At 40.4% G+C, this 25,804-nt stretch overlaps 1 protein-coding gene across 4 annotated transcripts in view; it reads left to right on the top strand.

Moving 5' to 3' along the window:
* The window catches only part of LOC110505137 (follistatin-related protein 5), a 163,590-nt gene that overhangs the window by 84,914 nt on the left and 52,872 nt on the right, over positions 1-25,804 (top strand). For all 4 annotated transcript variants that reach the window (XM_021584135.2, XM_021584134.2, XM_021584136.2 and 1 more), the window contains 2 exons: positions 9,397-9,593; positions 16,304-16,424. In XM_021584135.2, coding sequence (XP_021439810.1) covers positions 9,397-9,593; positions 16,304-16,424 — 318 coding nt within the window. The remainder of the gene's footprint in view (positions 1-9,396; positions 9,594-16,303; positions 16,425-25,804) is intronic.

Here is a 25,804-nt window from a genome sequence, read left to right as displayed (position 1 = left end):
TAGTGTGTACGGTCCAGTCCATCATGGGGCCAAGCTTCCTGTCATCCAGCACCTTTATATGAGGCGGTGTCAGAGGAAGGCCTTAAAAATTGTGAAAGACTCCAGCCACCCTAGACATAGACTGTTCTCTCTGCATGGCAAGCGGTACCGGAGCACCAAGTCTATGTCCAAGAGGTTTCTAAACAGCTTCTACCCCCAAGCCATAAGACTCCTGAACATCTAATCAAATGGCTACCCAGACTTTTTGCATTGCATATTACCTCAATTACCTCGACACCGGTGCCCCCTGCAAATTGACTCTGGCCGATACCCCCTGTAAATAGCCCCGCTATTGTTATTTACTGCTGCTCTTTGATTATTTGTTATTCTTATCTCTTACTTTTTTTTGTATTTTCTTTAAACTGCATTGCTGGTTAAGGGCTTGTAAAGTAAGCATTCCACTGTAAGGTTTAATTGAATTTGGCACATGTGACAAATAAAATTTGATTTTTGATTTGAATATACTTAAGTACAAAAGTAAAAGTATAAATTCATTCAAATTCATTATATTAAGCAAACCAAACAACGTCATTTTCTTGTTTTTGTTACGTACAGTGCGTTCGGAAAGTATTCAGACCCCATTTCTTTTGCCACATTTTGATACGAGAGAATGCCAAGAGTGAGCAAAGCTATCTTCAATGCAGAGGGTGGCCACTTTGAAGAATCTCAAATATAAAATATATATTCGATTTGTTTAACACTTTTTAGGTTAGTACATGGTTCCATGTGTTTTTTCATAGTTTTGATGTCTTCACTATTATTCTACAATGTAGAAACTAGTACAACCCTAGAATGAGTAGGTGTGTCCAAACTTTTGACTGGTACTGTATGTAAATGTGATATTTCAATTTGATATGTTCTATAAATTTGCAAACATTCCTAAAAAAATGATTTTTTTCATTATGGGGTATTGTGTGTAGATTGATAAGGGGGGAAAAACAATTGAATCCATTTTAGAATAGGGCTGTGAAGTAACAAAATGTGGGAAAAGTCAAGTGTGACTGAATACTTTCTGAATGCACTGTATAGCCAGTGGCACACTGCAACAATCAGACATTATTTACAAATGAAGCATGTGTGTTTAGTGAGTCTGCCAGATCAGAGTATGACCATGGATGTTCTCTTGATAATTGCGTGAATTGCATTCATTCATTCAAAATGTAACGAGTACTTTTCAGTGTCAGGGAAAATGTATGGAGTGAAAAGTACATTATTTATTTTGGAATGTAGTGAAGTAAAACAAAAAGTTGTCAAAAATATAAATAGTAATGTAAAGTACACATACCCCAAAAACGATTAAGTAGTACTTTCAAGTATATTTACCTAAGTACTTTACACCACTAATACTAAATACATTCACATGTCACCAAAGAATTGATTAAAACACTGTTTTGCAATGGTCTACAGTAGGCTCAGAAGTTGGCTCAGAAGTTGGCTCAGAAGTTGGCTCAGAAGTTGGCTCAGAAGTTGGCTCAGAAGTTGGCTCAGAAGTTGGCTCAGAAGTTGAACAGTTTTGAACAAATGTATTTCTTCCAAAATTAAGGAGAAGCGAGAGAGAGAAAGATATATTTCGTAGTATATATTTTTTTCACTTTATCTTTCACTTACTTAGCTACCATGGAACGCAGCTAGCTAGTTTGGTCTTCTCAAACACCCAGCTCAATCAGAGAAGGACGCTATGTTAGCTAGCTGACTATGGTTATCCAACACTGGAAGTCAAGGTAAGCTTTTGGTTTTATTTAATTTATTGCCACTGGGGCCCACCGGTGTAACTCCTAAACTGCTCGCTGCTGACGGTACACTGTACTACATGATTCCAGTGGGTTTACTTCCGTGTTAGTTCTAGTAGCTATGTTGACTTGACGTTAGCTAATATGGTGACAATGATGAAGGCTGTGTGTAGCAGGTAGCGGTCATGATATGAAGGTTTTGCTTGGAAATGTTTTTTTTTGCCTCGTCACAGACAGCTGATGGGTTGTGCACTGAAGTCCATAAGATAGATGCAAGAAGTAATTATATATACAATGAGCTGTTTGAATGTGGCTGCTATGAATGTGAACTGTGTTTGCTTGTGATCAGTGGTGTGTGTATTCATTGTGCCGATAAAAAAAAAAAATATATCTTAAACAGAAGCAATCGCAACGAAACAGGGATAGACATACCTTAATTTGTCCAATAGAAACTCTCGTTTGCAACTGTTGGTCTAATGATTATACCGTAGATCAGCTGAATGCAGGCAAGAGTGGGCAACACGGTATTGAATATGACCTGTCTGTCACCTTGATTACTCATAATTCTCTCGACTTGTGCGTAGATCAGTTTACGTTGTAAACTTTCATTCATAGGCTAGGTTGTAGCAACCTCATGATGGGTACAAGTAAAATTTGAGTATCATGTAGTAGCCTAAACCTATCCATGTTACATTGAGCTTGGTGAATGGAGTATGAATGCCAGTCATGTAATCTGCTGTAATAGCGCAAAAAAAATAATATCCCCCCTTGTCTTAAACGACACGGACAGCCACTGGTATGGGGTTATGATAAAAATGGGTTTGGTCTTCTAAATCATGGAATAACGATGGAATGTGAATGTATTTCAATAGCACCGATGAAAACATAATGTTTTCATAGAGATCCAATGGAATGTGAATCCCGCAGCGGATACATAATTGGAACAGTTTTCACTTTGCGAAGAAAAGGTGAGGGGACACTAAAATGCCTAAGAGCTGAGTTTAGCTAATTAGGGAGGGAGTGTATTGGCCATAGAATTAGGAATTAGAGTACTAACAATAATGTAATAGGATCTCTATGGTACTGGCTCTCTAAAGCTAGTTCTTAGAGAATGAGTAGATTCAAGACTCCTGGCAAATAATGATCTCCTCAAAGGTTGGGGTATGTGTGTGTGTGTGTGCACGAGCGTGCGCTCGTGTGAGTGTGTGCGTGTGCGTGAGTGTGTGCGTGTGCGTGTGTGATTGAAGATAAAGGAATGGAGAGGAACAGTGGGCCCAGCTCACCGGAGTGAGAAAAGCAAATTAGAGGTGCAACTGGGGGTACCAATACACACTGGGAGGTAGCGGTAAGGTGGTAAAGAGACAGAGACAGACAGAGACTGAGCGAAGAGAAGGGCTACAGACAGAATAAGAATATTTTTCACCTGGAGCTCAGTGAGGTATCAACTACACCGCTGTTATAGCTGGCAAAATCACAGGTTGCAATGGATCGTTTCATTTGATCTGGACTCTGATAGCTAGCTTGGTTGCTAGAATGAGAATGTTCTATGTCCAATTCGGTGTAGAATGTCTATAGGAATATACAGAGTCTAATTCAATGCATTGACTTGCATCTCAGAAAAACAGCAAATCGGTAGTGGGCTGGCTACGGCTGCGGTAATACAGTCCCCCGGCTCGGCAGAGCAGCTGTGGGGAGTTTGCGGCCCACTGCCCAGAGATCCATTTCGGATCCAGTCAGGTGTTACACCAATGACACCTCTAGTTGGTCTTTAAGATAGCAATCAGTGACCTTTGATTTGGGTAGCCGAGTTGTCACGCCGTGGTGATTTGATGTATGGTGGGGCGGAGGCAGTACCTGGCGGATAGAGGGGGAAACGGGGACGGGGACGGGGGGGGGATGTGACACAAGCTATTCCGCTGAGCAGCCTCTTTCCTCTTTCTCTACATAAATAAAACAGCAATACTTTTTGAGCAGGGGACAGAGTTCAGCGGCATTCACCGTCCCTTTAACAGTGAACTGTGGTTTGGGGTGAAGTGGATGTTTAATCTACCCTTAATGAACTGTCTCATTGCAACTCTTCCCCGTACATACATCATATCCTGTTTACGCTTTGTAATAATGGCTGACAGATCTATATGAGGGTTGCAAAAGCCCCTTGGCTAGAATTTAAAGTGATATTCTCCAAAACAATGGTAAAAAGGGATCATGTCAGTTTGGATTCATGGCTACAAAGGCTCAATCCTCAAGGGCCATAGTACTGCTGACTTTTATGTCCCTCTAGCCTGATCTGTTTATGTTTCTAATTTAGACATAGGTTTCACACATTTGGTTACCCGTGTATAATACAGTGTCTTAAAGGCAAAGGATGAAAACCAACGTACATGACGGACCTTGAGGACCAGGACCCATATTCATAACACGTCCTAGAGTAGAAGTGCTGCTCTAGAATCAGTTTCACGTCTTTTATCATTATGAATGGACCGGGGGGAGGGGGGTCCTAAATGAGCACTGAATTGTTTACTGTACAAATTGACTTTGAAAATGTTTCTTTCTGTGTACAAAATGTGTAGCAGAAATATGCTAAAGAGGCATGTAAAAAAGCAGGGTACACTGTAATCCATGGATCGTTGTTATCGATCCCATGCGATTACAATGCGTAATGTGTAACTCTGTATGTAATATTGTTAAGTCAGGTTGTGGGGAAGTAATGACAAATTATTGCAATGCTTTGCCACTTGATTTAAAATATAAACGCAATATGTAAAGTGTTGGTCCCATTTTTAATGAGCTGAAATAAAAGACCCCAGACATTTCCATATGCACGAAAAACGTATTTCTGTAAAATGTTGTGCACAAATTTGTTTACATCCCTGTAAGTGAGCATTTCTCCTTTTCCAATTGACAGGTGTGGCATATCAAAAATCTGATTAAACAGCATGGCCATTACACAGGTGCACCTTGTGCTGGGGACAAGAAAAGGCCACTCTAAAATGTGCAGTTTTGTCACACAACACACTACCAAAGATGTGGCTTCCGGCTTCTTCACCTGCGGGATTGTCTGAGGGGAGGGGGGGTAAGGCAGGTTTCTGTCTCTAATAAAGAACTTTGTGTGGAAAAACTCATTCTAATTGTCTGGGCCTGGCTCCCCAGTGAGTGGACTTATGCCCTCCCAGACCTCCATGTCCCTGCCCATTCATGTGAAATTCAAAGATTAGGGCCCAATGACTTTATTTCAATTGACTGATTTCCATCTATGAACTGTGACTCAGTAAAATATTTGAAATTGTTGCATATTACATTTATATTTTTGTTCAGTATAATTGATGTATTGACAACTCAAACATGTCAATTGGAATAACATGAATAAACGTATTAGTTTCAAATCAAATAAGCAAGAGACTAAAGCCGTGAATGGACCGTCAAATGATGATCTATCATATATTCTCCAGAGAGCTGTACAGCATTAGTTTAAAAATGATTTAATTTGAATTGATTGATCTTAACCGCTCGCAGATAAAAATGACATTGCGTCTCTTCTCCATCTTATCGTTTTCACTGGGACCCTCTTTTTATCTATCATTGCGGGAATGAAAAACAAGAATGACTTGACAGAACAAAGAAAAATGAATTCCTTCAGATTCGCCATGCAGCAAAGCCATTGCACAAGGCATGATTCCATGATTCAGCATTAGGACCACGACTGTTGTGAACAATTACTCTGTTTGATTGCTATATTCTACTCTGCTGTCAACAGTAATACCTCTGTGGCGTGGGGCTCTCGTGATGGATCCAAATCGTATCCTTCAACCCCTTCTGGCCAATATGCGTGCGTCTGCTCGCCCATATATTCTCATCCTCGAATGGGGAGCTGACCTGCAAATTATTTCACCAGTCCATTACAATTAATAACACGCTTTCGTGCTTAGCGAGCCACTTAGCGTCACACCCGCCTGACGTGACCAGAATATTCTTTTTTTTTTAAACAATGTCTGAATGGGAGTCCGTGGCGGCGGTGGAGAAAAAAAAATCCCCATCAGAATGGCCAGTCAGCCATGGCGACGGCTTTTACATGGAGTCTCTCGGGCCTCGAGGAGTGGTCACACGTTTCCGACATGAACAATGTTGCCGGAGTTTGCATTATACAGAGGCACTCCAGGGGGACAGAAGTCTCTCCGGGAGTCTTTTTTGCACTTCCCGAATGCATTGCCGAAGAGATGTTTCAGAAAGCCTTGGTTGAAATTGAAACTAACTTACTTTATCCAGTATTTCGACCCTCGTCAAGTTTGCTTGTGGTTGTAGCAAACATGAACAATTTGATTCTCGCAGGTGTTGATCAAGTTGGTTGAATGTAGGTTTTTTTTTCCATTCGAGACGGATTCCCAGCCATTCGGAACACACTGTATTGAAGAGATGCACTCACCAAGCCGTTTGAGTGTTTCACAAAGAATTTAGGTAGGGGTTAACAACGGCACTCTTCTCACAACATAGCCGAAGCACTAGACACTATACTAGTCTAGCAGACATTATGAGTGGCTGCCATTCTTTTCAAAGCGCCCTACTTGACAGCTTAAGTATATCTTTTTTAGTTTGTTTTAGAAAATAGGCTGCCGAGGCTGTTGAATGAATGCTCAGTAATTGTACGTGTACCTGTATGTGTGCGTATTTTATAGAAAGAGAGAGAGAGTGTGCGAGTGTCTGTCCGTAAGAGTGTGTGAGTACGTGCCTGCAGTGTGTGCGTTTGTATTTACGTGTGTGTGTGTGTGTGTGTGTCTGTCCCTGTGTGTCCAGGGCTTTTGATAACACTGACCTTCATATCCCCTGGGCTAGGGCTAGCAGCCATTTATCTTTTATTCATTCGGCCATTTCTGAGGCAGCTTTTCTGTCACCAAGGCTTGTCAAAACAGAGGCCATTTCATGATGTGCAGCGCTTGGCAGCAAAATGGTGCACAGTCACACCCTGTAGATGGTGATGCCACAGTCCTGGAGAGGCTTTGTCTTGAGAGGACTCTCTGTCACTAATTGTGTTATGCCACTGTCGAGAACACCTGTCTAAAGCAACTCGAAACATTCCCTCAAACTTTCTTTCCTGCTTTAGTATTTTATTTCTGTCTGGGGGAAGCAAAGTCTACTCAGGTGTAGTTCACAACAGCCAACAGAACTGTCACTACAGAACTGTCACTAACACTTCTCTAGATATTAGAAAAATAAGTTTTACAATATGTCATACATTGGAATGACAAGTTCCAGTCATTATTTTTGCTCGTAACTCTTCTATGCTGAATATTTCATGCAGTTGACTCTTTTGATGTCTGCTTTTTGGTGGTGGATTGCAAACACAAATCATCATATTTTCTCTTACTGTTGGTGTTTTGATAATGAATTCGCTCACAACTTCCATCATTGCCAACCCACACAACACTACAAGTTATGAAAGTGTTAAACTTAATATTCTGCATGAACAGAGACTCATATTCTGCAGACAGGGGCATCATGTACCCGTTATTTTAGAAGGGGCACAAATGTTTGGTTAGTTTTGGCTCTGTACTCCAGCACTTTGGATTTGAAATGATACAATGGGTATGCGGTTAAGGTTCAGACTGTATTTTCATCCATATCGGGCGAACCGTTTAGAAATTACAGCACTTTTTGTACATTGACCCCCCGCCCCATTTTAGGGTACCAAAAGTATTGGGACAAATTCACTTACGTGTATTAATTTAGTAAAAAGTTAACTATTTGGTCCCATACACACAATGACTACGTCAAGCTAGTGACTCTACACATTTTGGGGATGCATTTTCTGTTTGTTTTGGTTGTGTTTCAGATTATTTTGTGCACAGTAGAAATGAATCATCCTTATTTAACTAGGCAAGTCAGTTAAGAACAAATTATTTTTTACAATGACGGCCTACCCCGGCCAAACCCTGACGACGCTGGCCCATCAAGAAGGAATCAACAGGCAACATAGCTTGATCAAATGAATTTACAAACATATCTCCTGCGGGTGCTGCCCATCACCAGCAGCTAAAATCAAATCAGATGCTGGGTGTGTCACTTGACACTCTCTCCTTCTCCACTAACAATACTAGTCATGTTCCACTGCTTAGACGTTGCATGCATCAACTAATGGTTGCGTGCCACGTCATCGACTGTGTCATCGACTAAGATTGCTATAACATATGATGTGGTTATCTGATAGGAAAAATATGGTCCGGTTAGTGTGCCCCATCTGCAAAAGCACACTTTTTATAAATAATTTTGATCAAATGTGGGCTTAAATTTTTTTATTAAATTATTTAACATTTCTAGGGGAACCCCTCCACAACATTCTGCTGAGATATGTAACTTTCACACATTAACAAGTCTAATACAGCAAATGAAAGATAAACATCTTGTTAATCTACCCATCGTGTCTGATTTCAAAAATTCTTTACAGCGAAAACACAACATATGATTATGTTAGGTCATAGCCAAGTAAAAAAAAACACAGCCATTTTTTGCTTCCAAAACATCCGGTGATTTTGCAGAAATACTCATAATAAACATTGATTAAAGATACAACTGTTATTCACAGAATTAAAGATATACTTCTCCTTAATGCAACCGCTGTGTCAGATTTCAAACAAACTTTATGGAAAAAGCATAATCTGAGAACGGCGCTCAGAACCCAAAACAGCCAGAGGAATATCCGCCATTTTGGAATCAACAGAAGTTAGAAATAACACCATAAATATTCACCTTTGATGATCTTCATCAGAAGGCACTCCCAGGAATCCCAGTTCGACCATAAATGGCTGATTTGTTCCATAAAGTCCATAATTTATGTCCAAATAGCCACTTGTTGTTAGCGTGTTCAGCCCAGTAATCCATCTTCATGAGGCTTGAGCATTTCGTCCAGACAAAAACTCGAAAAGTTCCATTACAGGTTGTAGAAACAAGCCAAACGATGTATGGAATCAATCTTTAGGATGTTTTTAACTTAAAACATCAATAATGTTCCAACCTGAGAATTCCTTTGTCTTCAGAAAAGCACTGGAACGAGAGGTAACTCGTCATGAGACCAAGGCACTCTGCCAGACCACTGACTTAAAGAGGTCTCATGAGCCCCTCCTTTATAGTAGAATCCTCATTCAAGTTTCTAAAGATGGTTGACATCTAGTGGAAGCCGTAGGAAGTGCAACTTTATCCATATCTCAATGTGTATTCGGTAGGCCAATCTTTGAAAAACTACAACCTCAGATGTCCCACTTTCTGGTTGGAATTTTTCTCAGGTTTTCGCCTGCCATATGAGTTCTGTTATACTCACAGACATCCTTCAAACAGTTTTAGAAACTTCAGAGTGTTTTCTATCCAAAACGAATAATAATATACATATATTAGCATCTGGGACAGAGTAGGAGGTCGTTCACTCTGGGCACGCTATTCACCCAAAAGTGAAAATGGTGCCCCCTATCCCAAAACAGTTTAACATCTGAAAATAAAATAAAAACAGGAGAAATTTGAGATGTTAGTGTCCTTGTACCTCCTATGGGTATGACATCTCTGGGTGTGCACATTGGCTTTATATGGGCCTCACTTTACATGATTAAGCCATTTTAACTTTTTCTCTCTTGTTGTTGTTCCTCAGATGACAACTGCAGACTGAGTGACTACCGGAGGTTGAAGACCAAAATTCTGAACCTGCATGACCAGCGATACATGGAAACTGGCAACCATGGGGGCCACAAAGAAAACATGGCCACCAGAAAGAAGCTGGTCGACCTTCTGTTTAAGCGCTTTGACGCCGATGGTAGCGGGAGAGTAGACAGCAGCGAACTATCACAGGTGAGGAGGCCGGGACTTGGATGTCACTAAGTGTTTGAAAGAAAAAGGGAAAAACCAACGAAACATTGTGTTTACTACACACCAAGGAATAGGGAACTATCACAGGTGAGGACACGAGGGTGGACAATAAAGCCACAGTAAATGTCTCTCACATGTCAGTAGCCATGCCATCACACCCTTCCCTGAAATGAAGAAAGGGTCAACAAACAGAACCTTAACATTGCGTTTACTATAGCCTGCTAGGAATTTACTATAGGAGCCATCTTGATGTAATATTTTCAACATTATTCCCTTTTCAGTTGGTCTTTGCTTCAGAAAGCGAGGCGACTAAGAAATGTAATAATCCAGGTCAAAGGAACGTTCCGCTCGTGGGTAGAATGTCGGCTTTGACTGTTACGGCCCGGAAAAAGTGTGGTTGAATATGGAGTATTGTGTGACTTTCATGACAAAGGAAGACATTTTTATGCAAAATGAATTTATGTTTCGCAATACCCGAGGACTGGTTTATATCCCATGCATTTAAATAATTGAATAAGTAAGCAACCACTGCTGGTTTAAATAACCTTTCAACTGCTCTCAGTTTCATATTAATATATCCAGTGGCACTCTGATTACTCCTGTCTCTATTAGACTGATGTGAGATAGAAAACAAGCTTGATTCATATTCTTATGCATTCACTCTTTTGAATCCAAAGTGCCCCATTTGATTACAGCCAACAACTCTGATATTTAACTATAAATATATATATATATATTTACATAACAGCAACGCTTTCAGCTCGGGGATGGGAGCATAAATCGACGAGCAGCGGGCGAAATACATAACGAAAGAGAAATTGTAGTGTTGTGTTGGGCTTTATTTGACTATGCAAATATTCCCTGTTGATACATTGGTAAGTTGCTTCAGGTAGTTACCATGGGTACCAAAAGTATTACATTACGGATGACACTAAGGGCTAGACACAAAGCTATGAGCCATCGTCTATCCAGGTGTTTTAATGTCAAAGTCTGTCCACAAACATCCACTGCGCAGATTGAGTCACGCCATGCTGGTTTTAAGTCATTCCTCACAGAAAATGCTAAGGTCCCTCTTAATCCTTGAAACATATGGCAGTGGTGACACAGTACATATACAGTACAAACTGGTATTACATGCAGAATATGTAGTAGCTATTCTAAGCCCACTGTTTTTGTCTTGTCTACAAAAGCACTGCGGTCATTCATTCTGAATATCAGACGTTGACACAATTGACCTTAAACTATGCCACATCTCAAGAAGTCCTCAAACTATGCCACATCTCAGAGGTCCTCAAAACTATGCCACATCTCAGAAGTCACTCATGGCCCGGAATTCAACCACTGAAATCCTAAATTCTTCGCTCTTCTTGTTTTGCCAGGTTAAATTATACAAATTTGACGTGACCAATCATTTCAGCCCTCATTTACGAGTTTTCCATTTGTGTATTTGTTAATTGTAAATAAGAATTTGCTCTTAACCGACTTGCCTAGTTAAATAAAGGTTAAGTAAAATACATAAAATACATAAAGTTAATGGGGTGTTAATTTGACACGGACTCTGGCAGCATTCCAAACACAATGTGAATAATTTAGTTCAAAGGTTAAGGCTTGGTATAGATTGTGCGCGCGTGTGTTTGTGTGTGTTCAATATGTGTGTGCATGCGTATGTGTATGTCTTCAGATCTGAGTGGAAGAAGGGTCAGGTGGGTACACTCTATCTTCAGACACTGACCCCGTTCTCTATGTTGACGCAATCAGATAGTGTCGATTCCTCCGGTACATCAAACCCGAACATCAACTACAGAGCAAGGTAAAGATGGTTTGATTTCTAGCCGGGACATAAAACATTTAAGAGATGGTGTGAGAATCATCAAAGACTGTGGTGATTCACAGCCCCCTCTAATATTACCATCTCCCTAAATCAATCCGTCCGCCATGGGGTGGTTCAGAAAAGCAGGGAATACTTTGGAATGCCCTGTTTTTTTATAACACTTTCTCTGAACCAACTGTGTCTAATGTATTATGAATGCATTCAATTGCCAATTCTTATAAATTGTCTTAAAGGATGGGTACACTTTTATGAGTGCTTATAGCAAGTGTTGTAATGTACTGTGAAGTGATAGAGGTCAATGGAAATACATTTCTGGTACTTTATCATGCACAGATGGCTTTAAGGACGTTTTTGAAATCAACATACGAGGTTGAATCATCACAAACATTTTGATAATTCTTTATAGTTTACACTTGTAGTTCAGTAAGAGTTCAGAAAGCATAGGCAAAGTTGCAAAGAACAAGACATTCTTGATGATGATGCATTAGGCAGCAGTGCTGGGGAAGCTACTCTGAAATCATAGTTGACCAAACTACCAATTACTTCACACTAGAAGAAGTTAAGCTAAACAAAAGCTACTCTTAATAAAAATATTGTTAAAAATTATATAGTTTTCAAGCTACCTCAGGAAATATGATCATATCTAAATCTGAAATGTCATAGACGACAAATTGCAAAAACGGTTTCAAGTGAGAATTAGGCAGGTCTGAAGCTGAAGAATAAAATAAATTATTGCCTATTTCTCCATTATTTTCTTCTCTTTTTGCCCCAAAAAGTAGTGTAGTTTCAGTAGTTAGTTATACCGTTACATGGCAAAAAGTAATTCTCCTCAGAAAACACTACCAAGATTTGAATTGTGTTCAACTTCCACCAAGCTACTGCAAAATACAGTCGTTCACTACTTCCCAACACTGTCATATTTTGTCAAGCTTCATGACAGCTGATCTAGAATGATGGATGAGTGAAAGTCAGCCTGACCGTGAGATACTGTAGATCCAACTTGTCATATTTCAAACCATATATAAAACATAACAAGAGAGTCTTTGCAGCATGAAAAGGGGTTTCCTCGGGATAATACTATTTACTTCCAGAAATAAAAGATCTATAGACTATCTAGGACAAGGTAAGACTTAAAGAGTAACTTTAATGTAAAAAAAAAAAAAAAAAAAAAAAAATTCATCGAAAAACAGATGTTTTAGGCTTAGTTATAGTGAAACACGTCAATGCTGGTCTTCATTGTGATAGTTTGTTGCAAAAGTGATATATTTTGGTCTTTTAGTAGTAAATCTAGCTCTTATTGACCCTAGCGGTTGGGAATGGATCGACGCAGGAGATAAGAAGCAGGTACAGGAAGGGAAGGGAAGGTTTAATAACTGACGGACATGGAACAGGAACACGTAACAACAATTCATGCGGACACAGGGAACACCACCGAGGAACAGACAGATATACAGGGGCAATCAACCACTTGAAGGAGACCAGGTGAGTCCAATGAGCGCTGCTGCCTGTAATGATGGTGACAGGTGCGTGTAAAGACGGGTAGCCTGGCGCCCTCGAGCGCTAGGGAGCGGGAGCGGGAGCAGGCGTGACATCTTGAGAAGGTGCCTCTACGCCAGGGATCATCTAGATGTTTTCGCAGGCCGATCTTTTCTTGAACGGATGGTCAGGGGGCCTTGAACATAATTACAAATAATTTGTAATTAGAATTTGAAACAATTTGTAGAATGCAAATGGACCGGACCGCAAGAAGCCCAAACAGATATAATGACTAAAACATAAGAATTTCACGTCATCTCAAGGGAGGGGTTCAGTATGAAATACACTCTCTTCTAGATGTGCTGGGTGGTACCACCTCAAGGCTAACTATACAATTAGGTGACAGCGCACCTTATTTGGCAATGGTCTTGGTAAGTGGAATGTGCCATTATATTTTGCATGATGCTTCCTTGACTAGACTACTGACGTTCCACAAAATTCAAAATTCTATGTTTTTGCTTGCCGTTTCATACGAATGTATGTGCTTTTACGAATACAAAGAAAATAAACATGTAGGCTATGTAGATTCACATTTATATCAGTAGCTACATCCATCACAACAAGAAATAAATGACAATGGTGGTCATGTCAAATTGTAGTATTTTTTTCTTCTTCCAAACGCTATGATTGATTGGTGGCTTAGTCTGTTATGACAGTTGGTTTACAGTTCAATGGTTGTGAGTTTAAATCCCACATCGAGCAGAAATAATGTATTTACAATGTTCATCCCATGCCCACACACTTCTAATTGTGAAAAGTGAAAGCATACAGTGGGGCAAAAAAGTATTTAGTCAGCCACCAATTGTGCAAGTTCTCCCACTTAAAAAGATGAGAGAGGCCTGTAATTTTCATCATAGGTACACTTCAACTATGAAAGACAAAAAGAGGGAAAAAAATCCAGAAAATCACATTGTAGGATTTTTTATGAATTTATTTGCAAATTATGGTGGAAAATAAGTATTTGGTCAATAACAAAAGTTTATCTCAATACTTTGTTATATACGCTTTGTTGGCAATGACAGAGGTCAAACGTTTTCTGTAAGTCTTCACAAGGGTTTCACACACTGTTGCTGGTATTTTGGCCCATTCCTCCATGCAGATCTCCTCTAGAGCAGTGATGTTTTGGGGCTGTTGCTGGGCAACACGGACTTTCAACTCCCTCCAAAGATTTTCTATGGGGTTGAGATCTGGAGACTGACTAGACCACTCCAGGACCTTGAAATGCTTCTTACGAAGCCACTCCTTCGTTGCCCGGGCGGTGTGTTTGGGATCATTGTCATGCTGAAAGAGCCACGTTTCATCTTCAATGCCCTTGCTGATGGAAGGAGGTTTTCACTCAAAATCTCACGATACATGGCCCCATTCATTCTTTCCTTTACACGGATCAGTCATCCTGGTCCCTTTGCAGAAAAACAGCCCCAAAGCATGATGTTTCCACCCCCATGCTTCACATTAGGTATGGTGTTCTTTGGATGCAACTCAGCATTCTTTGTCCTCCAAACACGACGAGTTGAGTTTTTACAAAAAAGTTATATTTTGGTTTCATCTGACCATATGACATTCTCCCAATCTTCTTCTGGATCATCCAAATCTTCAGACGGGCCTGGACATGTACTGGCTTAAGCAGGGGGACACGTCTGGCACTGCAGGATTTGAGTCCCTGGCGGCGTAGTGTGTTACTGATGGTAGGCTTTGTTACTTTGGTCCCAGCTCTCTGCAGGTCATTCACTAGGTCCCCCCGTGTGGTTCTGGGATTTTTGCTTACCGTTCTTGTGATAATTTTGACCCCACGGGGTGAGATCTTGCGTGGAGCCCCAGATCGAGGGAGATTATTAGTGGTCTTGTATGTCTTCCATTTCCTTATAATTGCTCCCACAGTTGATTTCTTCAAACCGAGCTGCTTACCTATTGCAGATTCAGTCTTCCCAGCCTGGTGCAGGTCTACAATTTTGTTTCTGGTGTCCTTTGACAGCTCTTTTGTCTTGACCATAGTGGAGTTTGGAGTGTGACTGTTTGAGGTTGTGGACAGGTGTCTTTATACTGATAACAAGTTCAAACAGGTGCCATTAATACAGGTAACGAGTGGAGGACAGAGGGGCCTCTTAAAGAAGAAGTTACAGGTCTGTGAGAGCCAGAAATCTTGCTTGTTTGTAAGTGACCAAATACTTATTTTCCACCATAATTTGCAAATAAATTCATTAAAAATCCTACAATGTCATTTTCTGGATTTTTTTTTCTCATTTTGTCTGTCATAGTTGAAGTGTACCTATGATGACAATTACAAGCCTCTCTCATCTTTTTAAGTGAGAGAACTTGCACAATTGGTGGCTGACTAAATAGTTTTTTTGCCCCACTGTACCTGCTGTGAGAGGGATCCCTCTGGTAGTAATTGTAGGTTTTTACACAGTACCCAAGACCAATCTGTGAGTTTCTTTGACAATTGAGAATATAGCTGCGTAAATACTGCAATTTCGGGTTGGACTGAATTGAGCACCTAATCTTCATATTCAAGGTGATGACTGCATTTTTCTTCCCAACACAATAAATGTGAGTCCACATTTCAAAGATGTATTTTGCATCCAATGGGGGATTTGAACTTCCACTGCAAGTGGCTTTAGTAAGAAAAGGTTGGGATCAGGTACAATTATGTTTACCCACCCCAAAATGAATATTAATAGCAATTCCCCCAACCCACAACTTCTCACCTGAATGCATTTTTTGTTGTTGAAGGGATTGGACAAGGAATGAAATTGGGCTTGAGAGTTAAGCTTTTAATGTAAAATTGAGTTGAGGTTAGAAACATCATTTTCAAGTTTGTCGTCATTGTTATGTCTGCAGAGATGATCAAATCTGGGCTGGTTTTTAGGATGGCACCTGTTCTCCACTAAACCATGTATTGTACACACAATTTACACCTCAGTGGGTCTTCTCCAGTGTAATTGAATGCACATTCACCTACAGTGTCACACAAAGAAATGCATTCAGGTCTTACTGACATTGGAAAACAACACTGGAGAGGTTGTGATATTTCTCTATTTCAATCATCTTATTACTGAGGAATCAATGTCTTCTTTGACGTGCTATATTTAGACAGAGAACTGATTGTGTTGCATTGCATGCTCTATGCTGTAACATTAGAAATCCCAGATCCTCGAGTGGTTCCCAGTTTCGGAACCCCCCCAAAAAAGGAGACAGCGGGGGAAAAAAGTACAAGAAAAAAGAAAATCCCAGACCCAGAAAAATCCAGGCCTAGACTTAGGTTTAACTGTAAGTTATATACGGGCCCACTTAAAAGGCAAGGTCTAAATGCATTTTTCTGTTGCAGGTCATCAAGCAGGAAGGTCTGTCCAAGGATGTCTCTGAGTGCACCCTGTTTGACCTTCTCAAATACAACGACATCAATGACGACGAGCACCTGACAAAGGACGAGTTCTACACAGCTTTCGGTGAGTGACAGGACCAGTCCAGAGTGGATTGTCCACTCTTTTTATTTTCTACACATTACCATCTACTTTTTCCTGCTTGCATTTTCTTTGGCAAGGAAATTCAAAGAACCATACATTCCACAGGTTGTGTTGACTTGACCAATAGACATGACATGCTTTCAAGCACATATTGCTAAAAGCCTTATAACAAATCTATGCCTTTATGCAACAGCACAGTGGATAAAACTGTTAGCCATGTTTACTCTACACTATTCTATACATTCCTATACAATAGTTACCATGGGTTGGTTGCAGGTAGGCAATTCTTTCTTAATTTTTTTATCTCGGGCAATACAATTCCCAATTGAGATACAGCAGTAGCCCCCGGCTCTCTCTGTCTATGTTTACCCGCCATCCCCCCATGCCAATAGGATGTTAATAATAACTCAAACAAGTGACCATCACTATGCCGGTAGCTCTAAACAGAATATGCAAGGCTTTTCTATGGTCCTTATTATTTATTAGCACAAGGTTCTGAAACCTGGATCAACTTATTATCCTTAGGGGAACTATAAAAGTAAATGGAGTGTAATTTAGTTTCAATTAGAGTTGACATTGATGATATCTCGTTGAATGGCTAGACACTTGTCCTCATCGGTAGAACTCTCCATCTGGGAGATTTAAACCTCATCATAGACTACTTAATGGCGCCAGATGAGATGGCTGCCATTTACGGGCTCCTAACCAAATGTGCTATTTTATTTGTTTGTTTTTTCGCATTGTTTGAAATAATTTTGTTGCTGCTACTATCTCTTGTGACCGAAAAGAGCTTCTGATGAACATCTGAACATCAGAACAGCGATTACTCAACTCGAACTGGACAAAGATTTTTTCTTTAATGAGTCCGACGTAAAGGATATACTTTTTGACGAGACAAGGCCCAAATCCCCGTCATCCTCATGAAAAAAAGGTTTGAGAAAAAGAGGGAGGAGGACTGGGTGACTTGTAAGAATTCGCCGACGAGCAGGGAAACCACCGCTACACAAACAGGAAGATCTACAATTAAGACTATCCTGCCAAAGGGACATTAAAAACTGTAATATCTTATGTTTCACGGAGACTTGCCTAAATGACGACACAAATAATATAGAGTTGGCTGGCTTCTCTGTGCATCGGCAGGACAGAGCAGCTACGTCTGCTAAGACGAGGGGCGGGGATGAGTCTCTATATGTCAATAACTGCTGGTGCGCAATGTCTAATATTAAAGTCTCACGGTATTGCTCACCTGAGGTAGACTACCTCATGATAAGCTGTAGATCACACTGTCTAAAAAAAGAGTTCTCATCTATATTATTCGTAGCCATTTATTTACCACCACAAACCGATGCTGGCATTAAGATCGCCCTCATCGAGCTGTACAAGGCCATAAGCATCCAGAAGCAGCGCTCTGAGTGGCTGGGGACTTTAATGCAGGCAAACTTAAATCCGTTTCATCTCATTTCTACCAGCATGTCACATGTGCATCCGAAGATAAAAAAAAGCTTTACTCCACATCACAGAGATGCATACAAATCTCTCCCTCGCCCTCCATTTGGCAAATCTGACCATAATTATATCCTCCTGATTCCTGCTTACAAGCAAAAACTAAAGTAGGAAATACAATTGACTCGCTCAATACGGAAGTGGTCAGATGATGCGGATGCTATGCTACAGGACTGTTTTGCTCGCTCAGACTGGAATATGTTCCGGGATTCATCCAATGGCATTGAGGAGTATACCACCTCAGTCACCGGCTTCATCAATAAGTGCATCGATGATGTTGTCCCCACAGTGACGGTACGTATATATCCAACCAGAAGTCATAGATTCCTGGCAACATCTGCACCGAGCTAAAGGCTAGAGCTGCCGCTTTCAAGGAGCGGGACACTAATCCGGAAGCTTATAAGAAATCCCGCTATGCCCTCAGACCAACCATCAAACAGGCAAAGCGTCAATACAGGACTTAGATTGAATCCTACTACACCAGCTCTGACGCTCGTCATATGTGGCAAGGATGGAAAACTATTACTGACTACAAAGGTGACGCGAGCCTACCAGACGAGCTAAATGCCTCTTATGCTCGCTTCGAGGCAAGCAACCCTGAACTATGCATAAGAGCACCAGCTGTTCTGGACGACTGTGTGAATATGCTCTCCGTAACCGATGTGAGCAAGACCTTTAAACAGGTCAACATTCACAAAGTCGCAGGGCTAGATGGGTTACCAGGACCTGTACTCAAAGCATGCGCGGACCAACTGGCAAGTGTCTTCACTGACATTTACAACCTCTCCCTGACTGTACGAATGTGTTTACATCTCTATTAGTGAGCATTTTTCCTTTGCTAAAATAATCCATCCACCTGACAGGTGTGGCATATCAAGAAGCTCATTAAACAGCACATTACACAGGTGCATATTGTGCTGTGAACAATAAAAGTTTGCTTTAAAATGTGCAGGTTTGTCACACCACACAATGCCACAATAGTCTCAGGTTTTGAGGGATTGTGCAATTGGCATGCTGACTTCAGGAATGTTCCCCAGAGCCGAGCCTGTCTTCCAAGTGGGTGGGCCCATGGCTGCGCCCCTGACCAGTCATGTGAAATCCATAGATTAGGGCCTAACGAATTTATTTAAATTAACTGATATCCTTATATGAACTGTAACTCATTAAGATTGTTTTAATTGTTGCATGTTGCATTTATATTTTTGTTCAGTATAGTCCTTTACTTTGCTATTTCGCTGAAGTTTAAAACTACTTGTGTGGTTGCCAGATATACACTGAACAACTATATCTATATTCTTGAAAAATGTATCCTAACATGGCAACCCGTAGTGAGAGATGGGTAAATGCAGTAGTTTATATAGTCAGTCAATGTCGCTGTATAAAACTAGACACAGAGCAAATAGTGAAAGAGCTAAAACCAAACCCTCAATCTCTAGTACAACATAATGATGTAAATTAATCTTCACCGAACTAAGAAACACTAACACATATTGTGCTACCTTTTCTTGCTAATTCCCTTTCTCAAATCATCCCAGTCTGACATTTCCAACTGGCTCAATATCCTCTGACATTTCACTGGGGTTGACACGTCACGGCTAGAAAAATAATGCATAATGAATTTCCCAGTAAAATTGGTCACTCATCAGCACTTTGTATGTAAAGCATGTCTAGGTGAGACAAGAAAAGTTACAAGAGTAAATGGCAAACTGGCATAGTATTTTTTTTGTCTTGTTCCTCTCCTAGTCAGGCTTAAGCGGGGGAGTAGTCCTTCAGGCAAATCAAATCAAGAAAGGATACGGGTAAAATCTGTGGAGAGCTCAACATCCTTGAAGAGCTCTGATGCACTAGCTCCAACTACTCACTTTTTTTTAGCTTTCCCCCCAAGCTTCTTCAGGCTGAAACTGAAAAAGAAAAGGAAATGTCTTTCCTCGTTGGCTAAGCATTCATCTTTACCTGTCTCTTTTCCTCTTCTTTTCAATTGTTTTGTCTTTCTTTCTCCCCCTCTGTGCCTGCTGGTGCTTAAGATTATTTTACTCAGTAAATACTCATGGCAAATAGTGCTGAGCGATTTTGAGGTTGGTTTCGGTTAGATTATTACAAAATATGAAACAATTCATAAAAGTCATGATAGTAGTGACTGCCCATTACTGCTTATCACTTACTAGCCAACATTTATTCACATGACTTTACTTTAATAAAATATATCAGTTGTTTTGTATATTTCACTTGTTTTATTTGATTACTTTATTATTTCATTTCAAGTCATCATCTCTATAGAGCTGCCTCCTATGCTGTTTGACAAAATCAATATTTTGTAGTTCAAAGTAAACAACGCATACTTTTATGAATATAAACTATCAATCACTTAGATCATGTATTTTCATGTATCACCTCACAATCGAACATGAATCTCTCTTCGGGAGCAGTCGTAAAATAAACATTGTGGTCATTGTAGTTCATTCCCACGTTTAATGATGTGAACTATACTGAACAAAAATGTTAATGCAACAATTTCAATGATTTTACTGAGTTACAGATCATATAAGGAAATCAGTAAATTGGATGCACTGCCAAATTTTCTAAAACGTTTCCTGCAGTCGTAGTACCAAAACTTGAGACATCTGTGGCATTGTATTGTGTGACAAAACTGCACATTTTAGTGTCCTTTTATTGTCCCCAGCACAAGACGTTATATGTGAGTGAATGTTAAAAAAAAGAAGAAGATTTTTTTATATACAAATAGTTGGTGAACCACAATGATTGTTTGGTGAACCACAAAGATGGCGCTGTCTAACATTACTTGAGATAGTGTAGCACTTGTCTTAACAACAAATCTAAATGTTATTTCAGTCCTATGCACACATTTAAAATCGAATACCTTAAATTCCCTCGAATAGTAAATATGTTGATTCAGTATATTTAAGCAATAAGGCACAAGAAAGTGTGGTATATTTTTTATTTTTTATTTAATTTATTTCACCTTTATTTAACCAGGTAGGCTAGTTGAGAACAAGTTCTAATTTACAACTGCGACCTGGCCAAGATAAAGCATAGCAGTGTGAACAGACAACAACACAGAGTTACACATGGAGTAAACAATAAACAAGTCAATAACACAGTAGAAAAAAAGAGTCTATACACATTGTGTGCAAAAGGCATGAGGAGGTTGGCTGTAAATAGGCCATAGGAGCGAATAATTACAATTTAGCAGATTAACACTGGAGTGATAGATGAGCAGATGATGATGTGCAAGTAGAGATATTGGTGTGCAAAAGAGCAGAAAAGTAAATTAATAAAAACAGTATGGGGATGAGGTAGGTAGATTGGGTGGGCTATTTACAGATGGACTATGTACAGCTGCAGCGATCGGTTAGCTCAGATAGCAGATGTTTGAAGTTGGTGTGGGGAAAAAAGTCTCCAACTTCAGAGATTTTTGCAATTCGTTCCAGTCATAGGCAGCAGAGAACTGGAAGGAAAGGCCAAATGAGGTGTTGGCTTTAGGGATGATCAGTGAGATACACCAGCTGGAGCGTGTGCTACGGGTGGGTGTTGCCATCGTGACCAGTGAACTGAGATAAGGTGGAGCTTTACCTAGCATGGACTTGTAGATGACCTGGAGCCAGTGGGTCTGGCGTTGAATATGTAGTGAGGGCCAGCCGACTAGAGCATACAGGTCGCAGTGGTAGGTGGTATAAGGTGCTTTAGTAACAAAACGGATGGCACTGTGATAAATTGCATCTAGTTTGCTGAGTAGAGTATTGGAAGCTATTTTGTAGATGACATCTCCGAAGTCGAGGATCGGTAGGATAGTCAGTTTTACTAGGGTAAGTTTGGCGGCGTGATTTTGGATTGGAGATGTTTGATATGAGTCTGGAAGGAGAGTTTCCAGTCTAGCCAGACACCTAGGTACTTATAGATGTCCACATATTCTAGGTCGTAACCATCCAGGGTGGTGATGCTAGTCGGGCGTGCAGGTGCAGGCAGCGAACGGTTGAAAAGCATGCATTTGGTTTTACTAGCATTTAAGAGCAGTTGGAGGGCACGGAAGGAGTGTTGTATGGCATTGAAGCTCGTATGGAGGTTAGATAGCACAGTGTCCAAGGAAGGGCCAGAAGTATACAGAATGGTGTCGTCTGCGTAGAGGTGGATCAGGGAATCGCCAGCAGCAAGAGCAATAACATTGATATATACAGAGAAAAGAGTCGGCCCGAGTCGGCCAATACGCCACGGCTAAGGGCTGTTCTTAGACACGACACAAAGTGGAGTGGCCATATACCACAAACCTCCAAGGTGCCTTATTGCTGTTATAAACCGGTTGCCAATGTAATTAGAGTAGTAAAAATACATGTTTTGTCATACCCGTGGTATACGGTCTGATATACCACGTCTGTCAGCCAATCAGCATTCAGTACCCGAACCACCCAGTTTATAATTAGCAATATAGTACCATTTTGTGAATAACAGCAGGAAATGCAGAATGAGCCTATAATCCCAATGAAAATGACACCTGTCTTACAAATCATATTTTAATTGTCACATGCTTCATAAACAACAGGTGTAGACAACAGTGAAATGCTTACTTACGGTCCTTCCCAACAATGTTTTAATTTTTTTCTTTCACATTTATTTAACCAGGTAGGCCAGTTGAGTTCTCATTTACAACTGCGACCTGGCCAAGATAAAGCACAGCAGTTAGACAAAAACAACAACACAGAGTTACACATGGGATAAACAAATGTACAGTCAATAACACAATAGAAAAATCTATATACAGTGTGTGCAAATGTAGTAAGATTAGGGAGGTAAGGCAATAAATAGGCCATAGTGGCAAAATAATTACAATTTAGCATTAACAATGGAATGATAGATGTGCAGATGATGATACATATACTGGAGTGCAAAAGATAAAAAAATAAATAACAATATGGGGATGTGGTAGTTGAAGATGGGCTGTGTACAGGTGCAATGATCGGTAAGCTGCTCTGACAGCTGATGCTTGAAGTTAGTGAGGGAGAAATAGGTCTCCAGCTTCAGTGATTTTTGAAATTCGTTCCAGTCATTGGCAGCAGGGAACTGGAAGGAAAGGTGGCCAAATGAGGAGTTGGCTTTGGGGATGACCAGTGAAATATACCTCCTGGAGCATGTGGTACGGGTGGGTTTTGCTATGGTGACCAGTGAGCTGCAATAAGGCGGGGCTTTACCTAGCAAAGACTTGTAGATGACCTGGAGCCAGTGGGTTTGGCGGCGAATATGAAGCGAGGTTCAGCCAACGAGAGCATACAGGTCGCTGTGGTGGATAGTATATGGGGCTTCAGTGACAAAGCGGATGGCACTGTGATAGACTACATCCAATTTGCTGAGTTGTGTGTTGGAGACTATTTTGTAAATGACATCGCCGAAGTCAAGGATCGGTAGGATAGTCAGTTTTACAAGGGCATGTTAAGCAGCATAAGTGAAGGAGTCTTTGTTGCGAAATAGGTAGCCAATTCTAGATTTAATTTTGGATTGGAGATGCTTAATGTGAGTCTGGAAGGAGAGTTTACAGTCTAACATGACACCTACAGTGCCTTGCAAAAGTATTCATCCCCCCCTTGGCGTTTTTCCTATTTTGTTGCATTATAACCTGTTATTTAAATGGATTATTATTTGAATTTCATTTAATGGACATACATAAAGTTGTACAATTAAAAAAAATTAACTTAAAATAATCAAAAATGTAAATGGAAAAGTGATGTGTGCATATGTATTCACCCCTGTGCTATGAAGCCCCTAAATAAGATCTGGTCCAACCAATTAACTTCAGAAGTCACATAATTAGTTAAATAAAGTCCACCTGTGTGCAATCTATGTGTCACATAATCTGTCACATGATCTCAGTATACAGTTGAAGTCGGAAGATTACATACATCGTAGCCAAACTCAGTTTTTCACAATTCCTGACATTTAATCCAAGTAAATATTCCCTGTCTTAGGTCAGTTTGGATCACCACTTTATTTTAAGAATGCGAAATGTCAGAATAATAGTGGATAGAATGATTTATTTGAACATTTTATTGCTTTCATCACATTCCCAGTGGGTCAGAAGTTTACACTGCCTTTAAATTGTTAAACGTGGGTCAGAAGTTTCAGGTAGCACGCTCAAGTTTTCAGTTTTTTTGTCTTATTTTTTGCCTGTTTCACAATAAAACATATTTTGCATCGTCAAAGTGGTAGGTATGTTGCTTAAATCAAAAGATACAAACTCCCCCAAAATCCATTTAAATTCCAGGTTGTAAGATAACAAAATAGTAAAAATACCAAGGGGGGTGAATACTTTCGCAAGGCGCTGTAGGTATTTGTAGTTATCCACATATTCTATGTCAGAACCGTCCAGAGTATTGATGTTAGTCCGCCGGGGTGTGCAGGCGGGGATCGGTTGAAGAGCACGCATTTACTTTTACTTGCATTTAAGAGCAGTTGAAGGTCAAGGAAGGAGTGTTGTATGGCACTGAAGCTCGCCTGGAGGTTTGTTAACACAGTGTCCAAAGAAGGTCCAGAAGTATACAGAATGGTGTTGTCTGCGTAGATGTGGATCAGAGAATCACCAGCAGCAATAGCGACTTCATTGATATATACAGAGAAAATAGTCGGTCCGAGAATTGAACCCTCTGGCACCCCCATAGAGACTGGCAGAGGTCCAGACAACAGGCCCTCTGATTTGACACACTGCACTCTTTCTGAGAAGTAGTTGGTGAACCAGGCAAGGCAGTCATTAGAAAAACCGAGGCTACTGAGTCTGCCGATAAGAATATGGTGATTGACAGAGTCGAAAGCATTGGCCAGGTCGATGAAGACGGCTGCACAGTACTGTCTTTTATCGATGGCGGTTATGATATCGTTTAGTACCTTGAGCATGGCTGAGGTGCACCCGTGACCAGCTCGGAAACCAGATTGCACAGCGGAGAAGGTACAGTGGGATTCGAGATGGTCAGTGACCTGTTTGTTGACTTGGCGTTCGAGGACTTAAGAAAGGCAGGGCAGGATAGATATACGAGATTGGAGTAGCCAGGAGGAAGGCATGGCCAGCCTTTGAGAAATGCTTGTTGAAGTTTTCGATTATCATGGATTTATCGGTGGTGACCGTGTTACCTACCCTCAGTGCAGTGGGCAGCTGGGAGGAGGTTATCTTGTTCTCTTTGGACTTTACAGTGTCCCAGAACTTTTTGGAGTTAGAGCTACAGGATGCAAATTTCTGCTTTCCTGACTGACATACATTAATGGTTATACAAGACTACAAGATTCACGAACGGATGTGAATACGCAGTACCAACAGTTCATGGAGAAATAAAAACCAAGGCTTATTTGATAAAAGACCAAACTTCTGGAAGACGGGACATTCTTGTAACCTAAGGAGTATTGTGAAACTCTTCTACAATGCTTTATCCTGTTAGAATTGGTTCCAATTTGCAAAAATGCAATTTGTCATCGATTTAAGTTAGAAAGGAGGTGAAATCCTCCTGTGGGTTTTGTTATGCCCCATTTGGCTATTATCTCAGTACCTCAAGTGGTATTGAGGATATTTCCTGAAAAAAAATAAGGAAAAGCTTTTTTTTTCTCAAAACTTTTCAAATCTTCCAAATACATTAACACATTCGGGAAAAACCACACTTTTGGAGAATGAGACATGTATTATGGATCAAATTTAACAGCACTCACTGAAGCTAGTGAGCAGAATGCTCTGCAGAAGCTTATCGTGAGAAAGCATGAGGATCCATGAATTGTCATTGTGCAGCGAGGGATAAATAACCCAAGAGTCGTCTTCATTTTTACTAGCAGCATACCACTCTACATCCCACTGCTGGCTTGCCTCTGAAGCTAAA

This window comes from Oncorhynchus mykiss, chromosome 31, assembly GCF_013265735.2.
Source record: "Oncorhynchus mykiss isolate Arlee chromosome 31, USDA_OmykA_1.1, whole genome shotgun sequence".
In the NCBI taxonomy this organism is placed as follows: Eukaryota; Metazoa; Chordata; class Actinopteri; order Salmoniformes; family Salmonidae; genus Oncorhynchus; species Oncorhynchus mykiss.
This window is presented reverse-complemented; position numbering and strand designations above follow the sequence as displayed.